This window comes from Phaethon aethereus (assembly GCF_964289735.1).
Source record: "Phaethon aethereus genome assembly, chromosome: 12".
Classification (NCBI taxonomy): domain Eukaryota; kingdom Metazoa; phylum Chordata; class Aves; order Phaethontiformes; family Phaethontidae; genus Phaethon; species Phaethon aethereus.
The window spans coordinates 22,734,342-22,748,455 of NC_138588.1; the positions used below are offsets into that span (position 1 = coordinate 22,734,342).

General features: G+C 42.0%; 1 protein-coding gene across 1 annotated transcript in view; it reads left to right on the top strand.

Moving 5' to 3' along the window:
* Positions 1–201: 201 nt before the first annotated feature.
* MYO9A (myosin IXA) overlaps positions 202–14,114 on the top strand; it is a gene marked incomplete at its 5' end in the record, with an annotated part of 156,244 nt that continues 142,331 nt past the window's right edge. Inside the window, one exon of the mRNA XM_082005268.1 lies at positions 202–1,044. Within this exon, the coding sequence (XP_081861394.1) occupies positions 202–1,044 (843 nt within the window). The remainder of the gene's footprint in view (positions 1,045–14,114) is intronic.

Genomic DNA, 14,114 nt, shown 5'->3' on the forward strand with positions numbered 1-14,114 from the left:
TGGTATCACCACTTGACTTGCTCCATTGCATCTCATGGTGCACATCAACCATTTTTCAGGGATCCCTACCAAGATAAAACGCCTAACCTATTTTTGTTTTCCTTTTTTTCCTCTTTTTTTAGCGTTGCTAACATGATGACCTGACACCATACAGGACGGTCCTGACTATGCAACGCAGGTACTGATGGGAAAGGATCCAATATGAGTGTAAATGATGTTGGAGGAAGACGACGCTTTGAGGATAGCGAGTACACGTTGCACATATACCCCGGGAGCATTGCAGAAGGGACTATCTACTGCCCCATCGCTGCCAGGAAAACTTCCACGGCTGCCGAGGTGATCGATTCGCTCATTAATAAACTTCAGCTCGAGAAAACAAAATGTTACGTCCTTGCCGAAGTGAAGGAGTTTGGTGGGGAGGAATGGATCCTCAACCCTACGGACTGCCCGGTCCAGCGCATGATGCTGTGGCCTCGCATGGCCCTGGAGAACCGCATCAGCGGCGAGGATTATCGCTTCCTCCTGCGGGAGAAGAACCTGGACGGGTCCATCCACTACGGGAGCCTCCAGTCCTGGCTGCGGGTGACGGAGGAGCGTCGCAGGATGGTGGAACGTGGCTTCCTTCCCCAGCCGCAGCAGAAGGACTACGATGACTTGTGCAGCCTGCCGGACTTGAACGAGAAAACGCTTCTGGAAAATCTCAGAAACCGCTTCAAGCAAGAAAAAATCTACACCTATGTAGGCAGCATCCTCATCGTTATTAATCCCTTTAAGTTTCTACCTATTTATAACCCCAAGTATGTCAAGATGTACGATAACCATCAGCTGGGAAAGCTGGAGCCACATATTTATGCCGTGGCAGACGTGGCTTACCATGCCATGCTTCAGCGGAGGAAGAACCAGTGCATCGTGATTTCGGGAGAGAGCGGGTCGGGAAAGACACAGAGCACCAACTTTCTGATTCATCACCTCACTGCTCTCAGCCAGAAGGGATTTGCCAGTGGAGTAGAACAGATTATTCTTGGAGCTGGACCAGTGCTTGAGGTAAGATGAAAATGATAGTAGCGTGGAAACGGTGCAAAAAAAACCCCCAAGGCCAAGTAGTTGGGGTTTTACTATGGCACTAGTCTGGTGTAATCCATAAATGCTGATAATAAAGTTACGATGATACTAGCAGTAAGAGAAGGTTGTCTTTCTGCCTATAGAATCCTGCCTGCTTCCAAAAAAAACCAAAAAAAAAAGAAAGGAAAAATAGAAGTACAGCAAATGGCTTTCTGACAAATTTATTAACGCTTTGTTTTCACTGAAGTGTTTCTTAATACCGGTATATATTGGTGATTTTTCAGTTCGAAAATGGAAATGAGGAAACCTTTCTTGAATTATCAGTAGCCTTTCTTTATAGTACATTGACAAGAGAATTCATTGCACGTGGTGTATCGATAGTGTTGTATTAACGGCGTTTCTGTGCACTCAATTTCTTTGAGCTGGGGGAGAGATCAAAGGTAACTTCTGTGGTCAAAATTTTATTTTCTAATCGCGAGTAGTTGGTTTGGCCAGTGCGATTAGTTACGTTATGAGGACTTTCCTGCTGTATGAAAGGAGATTAGATGAACTGCAGCATTACGCTTGCAGGTAGGAAACTTTAAAGTGGGATACAGGCATTCATTAATTAATTTGCCTTGAGTTTGCCCCATAACTCTTTGAAATGGTTTTCCTTAGATTTGCCAGTTCTGCTTGTTAAAGAGTTTGTTTGTTAAAGCCCGTCTTGCACGTGGGTGATATGAGCACCAGCTTCAGCCATGCCATTGTTCTTCGAAGCCGCGGTAGGGAGAGCGTGGCTTGATGGTCACGTTTTCTTCTCTTAAAAAGTGGCTTCAGCTGAAGGATAGTAAAACTCATGGAATTTTGGGGATTTGTTTTCTGTTTTGAAAGGTTTCTTTGGCAGTTGTAGACAAAGATAATCTATTCTCTGTGTCTACATTCCGTTAATGAGTCTGAGGACTTGGGTCAGCTTCAACTACCGGCAGAAGACTGGGAATCAGAGGAAAGACTAGTGCTCGTGGGTGTCTCGGCTAAGGATAAGTGAACAGCTTCATTTTGCAAAGCCAACAAGTTTTTTTTTCTGTTTTCACGTCAGGTAGAATGCACTGAGCTAATTTAATCTGGAGTTAGCAAATGATTAAAGTCATTTAGGATGGGCTTTGCCCTGAAAAGCAGCAAAGCAGTATAGCAAACCAGGTAAAGAAATTAAAAGTGGTGGTTTTTTTTTTTTTTTTTTTTTTTTTGGACAGTCTGCATGAAACTGTTAATTCTTTCAAAGCACACAGGCAAGCAGACTCCCCGTTCTTGCGCTCGCCAGTGTTTCTCCTGTTGTGCTATGGAGCTGTTTCTTCCTGGAGTCAATGAGAACATATCGCACCAGGCTCCGGTAGACTGCAAGTAATGGTTGTTACTGCGGTGACCCAATTAGGTGACCACATGAATTTAAGAAAACAAGAATGAAAACTCTTGCATTCCGCCCCCACTCCTGTTGTTTATTTGAAATGTTTGCATACCTGTTTGGTTTTTGGTATGCTTTTTCATGTATCTTGTTAGACCAAGGTGTCAGAGAGAGCATCTCTGTCTAGCTTAGATTTCCAGAGGTGGAGAAGAGAGATCTCCATGAAGGGGAAGGTAGAAGGAAGTTTTGGGATTTTTTTTTTTTTGTTCTTAAATTGTACTTTTTTCAGGAATAGGTAAAATAGTCCAGTTGCAAAACTGCTTGAGCATCACTCAGTCCACTGATGCAGTCCCTTAAAGAAATGAACTGTTCCACCTACTTGAAAGACTAAATTCATTTTGTTTCCACCCCAGATACAGACTTAGAGTCAAACAAGCTTGTGTCCAGAGGCAAGAAATAGAGAATGCCCATGAGCTGCACATTGCTTTGCTTTTCTTTCTCTGTTTCCTGTTATTTTATGCTATCGAACAGGGAGGAAGGGTGCAAGCAATTTCAGGATGGTGCAATCTGGAGATCCCTGTTGTTACCCCCGTGTTTCAGGATCTGAAGTTTAAGTCTACTTGCTTGGCTCTTGGATGGAAGGTGGCGGCGCAAACGGTTTCCTGGTAATGCTGCTTTGGTGATGGCCACTCTCTTCTTCCCGGGGACCGTTGCGTCTGTTGAGGTTAGGTAGAGGGGAGGGATGCACTAAGCCTCTTTGCTTTCTTTTTGCAAGATCTGCAGCTGTTTTTAAGAAGAAAAAAAAAAAAAAGAGAAAAAAGAAAAATCTGAATCGTATCTGTGATTTCTTTGGCTTTTGGAACAGAAGTTTGCATTCCTTCGCTCCGGCAGCTGGACGGCTGCTGTTGGGCTTCTCGAGCTGCCTCCAGGTCTCCCGGAGAAAGTGAGGGTAATCCAGAATTTATTTTCCTCTGCCAGCGCCAGTCCCAAATAGTCACAAATCATGCAGGCTTAAAGATAAAACGTGCCCGCTTCTGCTTTTCCTTCCCTTCCTAAAATTGCCTAAAAAAGGGATCATCAGAGAAGAACTGTTGGAAAGGGTCGTGTTGCCCTGCCACCCGTTTGCAGGTTTGACCTCTTGTGATTCCTTGTGTTTGTGCTTGAAATACACTTTCCACTTCTCTGTAAGCTTAGACGCCAAACTTGTGTATGTTTTATTTTTTTCATCTCCTTCTTCATTCTTCTCTCCTCCTCCAGACACCGTCTTCAATCCCCTTGTTTTCCCTCTATGTATTTAAAATTTAATTCTGTTCAGCTCAGGCTTGTCTTTTAGGAGGCAGCGAATACCTCTTTCTGCTGCAACTCCTGATTTAGGGAACAGAGCACGGCAAATAGAGTCTACTTGGACCCATTAATCTCTTTTTTTCTTTCCCTGCTTGCAAAGCACCTCTGGCAACACCAGTGTCTGCACCGAACCACCCGTTCCTGGGAACGCCTTCACAGTCGTGCTCGCACGGCAGGAGCGGAAGCGGAGCAAAATTAAGATTTTTTTTTTTTTTTTTAAATTATTATTTTTTCCTACAGCTTTGCTGTTTTCCTAATTTACCTTTTTTTAATAGCTCAGACTATTGTTTGTGATTTTTTTTTTTTTTTTTTTTGTGTGTGTGTGTGTGTGTGGTGGTAGTGGTGGTGTTGCATGAGATTCCTGTGAGCCTTGTCCAGATTGCACTTTTGGGGACAGCTGTCGAGGCAAGCTGTTACTGCCATCTAAACGTGGTAACATCATCAAGTATCATGCAGTTAGAGGCATGTACTGAGACCAAACACATCCTTTTAAAGTGTATTTGACGTAAGTCCGGTGGATTTTTGTTTTTCCTACAATGGGATTCAACAGGCAAGCTTTTTTGTAGCGGTGCTCCCTGGGAATGGCTGCAATATGTCCTTTTTTGTTTTGTGATAAATGCTATTATAGAGTATTTAAATATTTATGTATTACTTATTTGTGATAAATTATGTTACTTAAATACTGTACTTTTCTAATAACAAGGTTCCAATTGGTTTAAAAAAGTGATTTTTGTTATATTTTTTTCTGTATTTCCCCCCATTTTCTTACAAAGCATGTTTTTCCCTGTAGAAGATTGCTTTTTCAGCAGGGTATCTGTAGAACTGAGCTTTCTGAAAATTTGCACTCTGGCTATTTAGTTTCAAGACTGAGCTTCTCAAATTCAATTATTTGATGTCATTACCAGAGGAAGAGTTGCACGTGCTGCAATTCAGTTCTGTTTCTGATAGACTTCGTGCAATACTATAGATGAAAACTTCATTATGCTCAGCTTGATGCTCCATCAGGGACCCAGAGTGCATAACTTTGCTGCCATGTAGGTAGTTTGTTTTTTATTTAGATGCCAACCCTGACGTTATTTAAGAGAGCATCGAGGCGGTGTGCCGGTCAGGCAAACACTTTACTCCAATAATTGCATTTTTTTTTTTTTAGGAGAGGGCAACAGGAGGAGCTTCCTATAGGCAACTTATGCAGACCACGAACTATTTCTACTTAATTTCTAATTCTGAAAACTGCAATTAAAGGTGTTCTCTAAAAAAAAACCCAAAATGTCATTGTCATAGGACTTCCAGTTAAGGGTAGTGAGACGCTGGAAGAGGTTGCCTAGAGAAGTTGTGGATGCCCCATCACTGGAAGTGCTCAAGGTCAGGTTGGAAGGGTTGAACAACCTTGATCCTAGTGGAAGATGTCCCTGCCTACGGCAGGGCGGTTGGACTAGGTGATCTTTGAAGGTCCCTTCCAACCCAAAGCCTTCTGTGATTCAATTAGTGGTCTACCTGGAGAGCTGTGGTTTGGCCGCACGGCTGTTTTACCCCATGGGTAGGTGACTTGTTCATGTGAACTTAGGGCAGTGTTTTAAGACCCTGTTTTCTCTTTAATTAGACTAGCTAGATGCACTTTCAACTGGAAGCCCAGTTTGTTTGCATAGACTTAAACTTTTAAGGGTGGGATGTTGGTGTGCTGCTCCCCAGCCTTCCCGGGGATCTTCACCCTGCGCCGGCGCACGATGCAGCGCGTGAGCATCCTCCTCCATTTGGCACCAAGCAAAACGTAAACCGTGTTTCAGCTTTCCTGGGGAGGTTTGAACGCAAGTTAATTTATTACATCACGTTACTTTTATTTTCAATTCTTGGCAAAAATGCAGAAAAGGCAAATTTCTCCCTGGCTCAGGTATTCCCAAAGGTCTCCAGGCAGGTATCGGATGAGCCTAGGTCTAAAGGAGTCTACACCAGATCGTTTTATCGTCCGTGACTTTCTCAACATCTCGTTTGTCACAAGAAATACCGCGATGGCAACTACAAAAACCAAACCTGTTTTCTAAGCAGCTGTTGACACGCATCTTCAAAAGTCCCGGTGGGGATTTCTCAATTGCTTTTTTTTTTTTTTTAATTTAAAAAAGCCAAAAGAAATGTTTCTGTGTCAGGCTGAGGAGCGCTGCCGGTGGTGGAGGGTGGCTGTTGCTGCCCTTCACAGCTGACGTGCGTCTGCAGCATCTATGCTGGGGGGGGAAAAAAGGAGTTGATTGCTTGAATTGCTTTTGCAGAAAAATTGCAGCTAGCCTTTTGTAGCGGCGGCAATGCTGCTTGCATTCCCAATAGGTGGTGGTTTGCTTAGAAACCTTGGGAACGGCAGCTCGAATTGCTTTTTAATTTCTGGAGCAATATTACACAATATACGCGTTTTGCTTGTATGGGGAAACTATAGTTTCAATCTTAAGGTCTAGAAGTCCAAAAGCTGTTATTTGTCTTTTTTTTTTTTTTCCTTTTAATCCGGATTGTTGGACTGTTGGGGAAAATGTAAGTGGCAATGAAAAGCGGATTTTCTTTTATAGGGCTTTGCCGTGGTAATGTACAGGCTGCTTCCAACTGAATTCAGCTCTCGCGGCAGCAGCTGAAGAGCTGGCCGCTGTTAGGTGCGACTGAAAATGATACCGCGCTGCCAGAATTTCAGTAGATGCTGCTGAATGTTTCCAGAGTTAAACAAAGAGCCATTGAGTGGAGTTAAAAAAAAAAAAAAAAATCAATTAACGAGAAGAATCAAGCATGTCCCGGACTTTCAGTATATTCGAGTGGCATCGGCCAACGCGGAGATGCTAAAGCGAAATGTGCGCGCGTCCTCCACCGCTTCTCCCAAGCGATTTGGCTGGATGCGTGCAAGACCTGTAGTAATCCCAGGTGGGACCCAGCTCCGCCGGCAGATCCCACCCTGTTACCTCCTACGGTGCATAGCCAGGATAAGGGGATGCTCTTTTCCTATAGTAAATTACGGTGGTGTTATATGCCTGCGAGAAAAGTAATTTTCAAATGGAGCATATTCATATTTTTACTTGGAACAGTATTAATGGGAGGTAAAACTTGAGTATATTCACTTATTTTTTCCCTACTTGGAACAGTATTAATGGGAGGTAACCAAATTTAATTAAAATGGATTTAAAAAAACCCACAACCCACCTCTGATTTAGTTCATGAAGTTCTCCAGTACACTGATTTTAAGTCGTTAGGTTGTGTCCTGTGGCTCTAGAGGTTTTCTATCTGAAAAATGGATTTATATGCCGGTTATTCTGCTCATTACTGACTCTTTGGTCATTTTTAACCCATAATATATCTAATTATTATTGATCGCCTGTGTGGCCTGAGTTTGGGGTAGGTGTTTAAATGCAGCGGCTGGGATTTTTTTGGCTTCGCGTTCCTCCCTCCCCGGCGCACGGAAAGGTTAGAGAGGGAGCAGCGCCCAGAGATTATACAGATGATGCCTAATGTGGGAAGAATTTGTGCAGGGCCTCCGCCGGCAGCGGGGACACAAAGGAGTCATACAGCAAGGCTCATGCACCAAATGCTTTTCACCAGCGCTTTCAAAATGCTGTTATTCTTTAGCTGGGGATATTTTACAGTTTCGGGCTCTGTATCAAATAGCGTCTTGTTCATCCGTTCCTCTGATGCCGGATTATTCGCTCTTTTTACTTTAGAGGCTTCCTGTAATACCCAGATTGGTTCCGTCGGTGTCTGAGTTTAATATTTTTTTTTAATTATTATTATTTGCTATCTTCAGCAAACATTTTTGTCACCACCAAATCCAGTTTATTGTGCTTAAATGACAGAAATGGTTATTTCTGAACTAAGATGGCTGTGGGAAAACGGATTAGTTATTAAAGGAGGTTTATGTGATGCTGCCTTTTTCTTCACCCTTAAGAATTAGCAGCTATTTTGTTTCCGGGAGGGAAATGCTAAATAATCCCTTGCCTTTCCTGGGTGGAGTGCTTGCCTTACAGGGAGCATTTTATTGATCCTGCAATGGGTCCAAGCATCCCATCTCTTCCTCCCTCCTCACCACGTCTTTTTGGGGAGAGTTGTTTTGTTTTGCCATTTGTTCTCATTCATACCCTTCTATTTTGAGCCTTTTTCTTTTACTTTTCTTTCACTGATCTCTTAGGGTTTCGCTCTTCCCTCTATTGATCTGTATCTAAATATCTATAAAATCTAGATATATTTTGTACCTAGAGATCTAGATTTTATAGATATCTGGATCCCCAGATATCCAGACTTTATGGATCCCCAGACATCCAGATACCTAGATTTTATAGATATTTGTCTCTATTTATCTATATAGATATCTATATAGCTATGAAATATAATCCTGAGTGTGACCCAAGCAGGGACCATGTATTCATGCTTGCATGCAACTATAGTGAAGCCAGATGACGCTCAGCATTATATGGCATTAGGGAACAACTGACTTTCTTAATACCATTTTTTAAATCTTCCACTGACTTATTGAACCAGTGCATGGGTTATTTGGTTTTGTATTAAGCTTTCTTTTTTTAAACCTGAATATCAAGGTGCACGTTTTAGTGGGCATGTTGGTGTTGGGTTGACAGTTGGACTCGATGATCTTAGAGGTTTTTTCCAACCTTAATGATTCTATGACTCTATGAGTCTATGTTTTACAAAGCATGAAGGAAAGACCTCTTTTCCGAAAGCTTTTTGTTTCATTTTTCGCTACATATACTTGTCAAATAGTATAATGATAATGTAGTACCTCTGCCAAGTAATGTTTTTGACCAAAGATCATGCTGCTACTGTCCAGTAAGTCTTCCATGAGGACTTAATGTCGATAAGCGAGGCACAGGCTTTTTACCCCTAACGTGCATCGTTAATGTGGCACTGTATTTTTCTAGTCGTGGAATGAGAAATTAATGCTCTAATAGGGATTTAGTTTCTTTCCCCCTTCCCTTCTCACAGTCAAAATACAGATTGTGGTTTTAGGACCATTTACTGAGACCCTTCTGATTTTCTTCGTGGCTGGGGAACCCATATCGGATTTTACACGCTGGGCTTGGGTGCTGGGTGGATGCCAGATAGGTGGTGTGCTGCAGCTTGGTCACCCTTGGTGGGGAACAGAAGAACCCTGAGAACAAGGAGCCTGTGTAGGACAGGGACTACACCCAGCTCCGGTGGTAGCAGCTGACAAATTTTGCCTTTTTAACGGTTTCTGCTGTCCCCGTGGTTTTTGCAGGCACAAAATGTGAGTGCTGTCCACTAAACATCACCGGTGAGCGCGTTTTGTTTTGCCACCCGAGGAGCAATACCCTCTTTTGTCTGCTCAGTGGCAAGGTGATGGTGCCTTATTGAACTCCGGGGATTTGACCAAATTGTTTCCGAAGGCAGCAAATAAAGTTTTCTGAATCTGTCCTCGGTGTCTTCAAATGTGAGAGGTGTTCCCTTCTTATTTATAGCACAGAACTTGTTATTGTTACTTATTTCATATAGTGGAGAGACAGAGAAAATGCGATTAGTTATGTTGGTTTTTCCCTTTTAATGTCTCCAGTGACTGTTGATGTATATAAACCTAAAGGAAGAGGGTTACTTCTGGAGTCAGTGCATGTGGCTGGCGCTTGCTCCTGCTTCTTCTTTACTTTTTCCTGTATGAGCCTGGACAGGTCTGCAAGCATCGTATCTGTAAAGGTACTGAAGTACCTCGCTGTCCTAAATGGAAATAAAAGATATGTATACGTGCATACGTTATATATGTGCACATCCATTCTATACACACGTTAGCAAGTGGTTCAGCACAACAGGGAGCCGTTGTGTGGAGGGAAGCAGCCGGTGCCGAGCCTGCGTGTGTGTCTCCAGCGTCTTACTGCGGATGAGCTCCCGTCTGGTCCTGCAGCAGAAGACCTCAGTTGCCTACAGCCAGGATTTACTTTGAATCCTAAGAGTTTTGGAGCATAGAAACTGGAGAGGATTTAGTGGGAGGGTCAAGAGGTTCCCTTTGAAGACCTCCTGAGCCAACTACAGCACTGTGGCTGTGCAATGTATACACCTTATTTCCCCATATGCTTCCTATAGGAAGAGGGAAGTCAATGCGTTCATTGATGGCTGCAAGTAGAGCATGAGCATCGGCATGAATAGTGATCACCATTTAGTGTTGTGTCAACAAAAATGTCTAAACCCAAGAATTGCAGGGATAAGTGGTGTTGATCATCTCTTCCACAGCTTGGAGAAGATTGCATTTTCTTTGTGGTACCAATGTCTGCCAGATACAATGAAGCTTAACCAAGTGCCTTCTGCTTTGACCAAATAGCTTTGCCAAATTCAACAGAAATCAATTTTTAAAAGTACGGCAATATAGGGAAGCATAGGCAGGTAGCTGCTCCAGTTTGTTTAGCCTCTAAGGTTAAATATTATATAGAGGTTAAGTCAAAGCTCAGCGGAGTGTGTGGCAGAGGACAATGGAGCAATCCCTTCCCAAAACCCCGTTGCAGAAGTCTCGCTGAAGCTCATGGCAGCAATTTGGAGTAGGCAAATAAAATCATTGTTTCCCGTGTTTACGGAAAGGATCTGCCTTAACTGCAGCAGCCGATTGCAACTAGCTTTTATTCGCTTAATTAAGATGGATGAGGGATAAACGTCGTGCCAGACAGTTGAGCCTTTGGCTTTGTCACAGTGATTGGGGATTTGGACTTTTACGGGCAAATGCTGCGATAGAGAAGATGAAAGGATAAGCTGAATCTTAAGAATTACTATTGAGTTTAAAACAGCAGAGGCATTTTGCAGGTCATTTAAAAAAAATAATTGTCCATTTCGCATCAGCGTGGGCAACAAATTAACGAAGCTCTCTATCACTGGGATGGTGGTTGCCCCACATGCATTGCCGCTTGCTCCTGTGAAGCTTTGCAATGTAGGTAAACACCACCTCTGTTTTGTAGAGAAGAGCCTTGGAGTGTGAGGTCCTCCTCCTTTGTCCACAAGGATGGCTGCGCTCAGCCAGACGAAGGCTTCGCCTCATCCCTCATCCCATCTGTGGTATCCCATCCGTCAGGCAGGGCATGGTGAGGCTTCCCTGCCAGTCCCACCACTTTCAGTCATCTGTAGCTCAAGGATCTTCTAAATTGGCCGCGATCTCCGTCTAATAAGTCTGGATGGGTTTTTTGAAGGTCAGCTAGACTACGTGAAGCTTGTGATGCCTACCATAAATTATCTTGTCAGCTTGCAGCAACGCCATCCGGATGCGAAATGAATAATTTAATCTTCCTCGTAAAAGCATTTTGAAAACAATGTATTCACCGTTTTCAAGAGTCCTAGCCCTACCAACGCCCGTAAGTAAAGCCAGAATAGAGGAAAAGATGGTACAATATTGTTTAAGAATTGAAATAATTCACAATTTAGCACAGCCCAAGCCAAATCAGGATGGTTGGCTGTTACAAAGAACGTTTATTTATAGTCATGAAAGCAATTTGTGTTAGTTATTTCCATGGTAAAAGGAAACCATATAATCCACTATAGGGGAAGTAGGGTTCTGAGTAATTGTGATTATTTCTGATTTTAAACATTACTGGATATATTTAATACTTTTTCATTTACCAAGATGATTGATTTAGTGCGGACCAGTTCATGCTGTTAAGGGCAGACTGGTCACAGGATATAATGTAGAGGTTTCCAGGCAGTTCCCATGAAAATACTTAAATGCTAATGCCACATGCTAAGAAAATAAGAATTTTGAGGGGAAAAAAAAACCCCAAACAAAACTAATTTTTAAAAAGACCTCCTTCAGTGTAAGAAACTCTGTTTCAAACTGCCCCTTCCCCTCACTACCATTTTCAGGAAGGTGAGGTTTTGAAGAAAGAGAGGACACGTCTCGGGGAAAAGGGGTTACGTGTACCAAAAAAATGCCGGGGATGAGGCTGACTTTTTTTAATTAAAAAAAGAAAGGAGAAAAAAAGAAAAATTCAGCAATTTCTGGCCATAATGCAATTCAAAACCTTTTTTTTTTTTTTTTAAATGCCAGTGTCTTCTGGATCTGTAACAGCCTCGTGTTTGATAGGAAGGAATAAGAACAGAGAAACAGGATTCCTATGCAGCGACTTTGCGGTAGGGATCCAAGATTTCCCGACTGTCCCAAAATAGGCAGATTTACTTCTGGATTTTAATCACGAAAAAAAAATCTTGGACGGGGAGCCGTGTGAGGGATGCCAAAGGAGAATGAGAGCGTGTGGATAAAAACGCTCGCATCCGAGATAAGGGCAAAATGTTAAAACTTTAATCTGCTTTATCATCAAAGTAATTGGAAATTTTTTGGAGAAATGGTAGGTTTGGGGAGCGAAGGTTTGGCGTGGCGGCTCAGGGTGGGAGCTGTATCCCAAATATGCGATGCTCGAGTGTTTTCTGAAGCAGAGCAGATCTAATCTCTCTGGACTTCGGCAAAGCAGCTGATGTGGTTGGAGAAGAAACAAAAAAGAAAAAGGGGGGGATGAAATAAAAATAAATACATTTTTAAAACCCCCAAAACAAAAAAAAACGCACAAACACAAAAAAAAAAAAGAAAAAAAAAGAAAAAAAGAGACCAAGCAGATTGTAATAATGTGAAATTTTATGTGAAATTTATGTGAAATGTGGAAGAAGAATTACTGCTTTCTCTGAATTCAGAAAAACTTAAATACAGGCTGGGAGACGTGAGGGGCAGCGCTGAGTCTCTCCCATGGGAAAGTGTGGGGTGCAGGTGGGGTTTTCTTCTTGCGGTGTACAAATGTCACTGTGAAATTCAATTATCCTTTAAATAAGGAGATCCAGAAGATGCTCCGGAAGAGTAGAAAATTCCATTTTTTATTCCCCCCTCTCCGCCCCCCAAACATAAGTGGAGCGTGCTGCGTCTGACGGAGCAGATTTGGGGTTGCCTCCTTAAAACAACCAATTTCCAAGGCTTCTGTCCACTTCTCCATCGACAATAAACTCTGCCAGCTTCAGAAATACACTCCCACAGTTTCGTTTAAGGCTCTGAGAAATGCGCAGTCGGAAGGATTGGAGTTTATTTCTTTATTGCCTAGGCTACGGCTGCGAGAGCAGCGACGCTCCGAGAACATCTTTGAATTATCAGGCTGAACTCTACATTTCTGGGCCAGAGTTTTTTTGGTATTTGGAGGCCTCTGGGACAGAGGTAACCTTGCCAGCGCTTCGTAAATTTGAGCCAGGCTTTTTTTACCTTAGTCAGGAAATTCATGTTTGAGCTTTACTTAAGATGGGCTTCACAGTGATCTAATCCCAGCTCGCTGCCAAACCCAACCTGCAATTTTTTTTAAATTTTTTTTTTTTTTTTTTGCATTTCATTGGTTGTGGGGGGGTTTTTTGTTTGTTTTTTGTTGTTTTTGTTGTTGTTTTTTTTTAGCTTTGCTGTTTCGGATTGCTCCCTTCCCTCTCCTTTTTTTTTTCTTTTCCCCGGAGCTGTTAATCGGAAGCGGATGAACGCGCGTGATCGCCCGGCGAAAAGCCTCTCCGCTAATTGCAGGCACGGTGATGGCGGCAGCGGGCAGAGGAGCGGCCGTGACCGCAGGCACCGCTCTGCCGTCTGCGCGGGGCAGAGCTGACCAGCTGCCCAGCAGGATCCGCTTTCCAGGAAAAATCCTAAGGAGTAAAATGTTTTTAATTTCTCCAAATGGCAGCTAGAGGAAAGCATGTGGTGGTGTTTTGCAAGTGTTGGGAGATCGTGTGTACTTATATATATATAAAAAAATATATATGTACATGCATGAGCCCACGCAAATATGCATTATGGGTGTCATATAGAAGTCCAAAATAATATATATAAATAAGATCTACTACAATATATGTAATATAATATTAATATAATATATACACTACCTGCTACAATATATGTAATATCAATATAATAATATATACACTACCTGCTACAATATATGTAATATAATATCAATATAATAATATATACAGACACACACACAACTCTGCATTGCAGGTGTTGTATTAAAATCCAAAGTAATATATCTCTCTAACATAAGATCTGCAATAAGAGTAATATAATTATAATATAATAGCATGTGGTGGTAATTTGCAAGTATTGTGAGATTATGTGTATATAAAAAAATACATGTATGCGTGCACACAGAGGCAAATCTGCATTGCAGGTGTCATATAAAAGTCTGAAGTAATATATAAAAATAATATAGATACAAATAATATCTACTATAATAATATATGTAATATTAATATAGTAATATATATACAGATACACACACAAATCTGCATTGCAGGTGTCATAAAAGTTCGAAGTAATATGTATGTAAAATAGTATCTGCAATAATAATATATGCAGTATAATAGT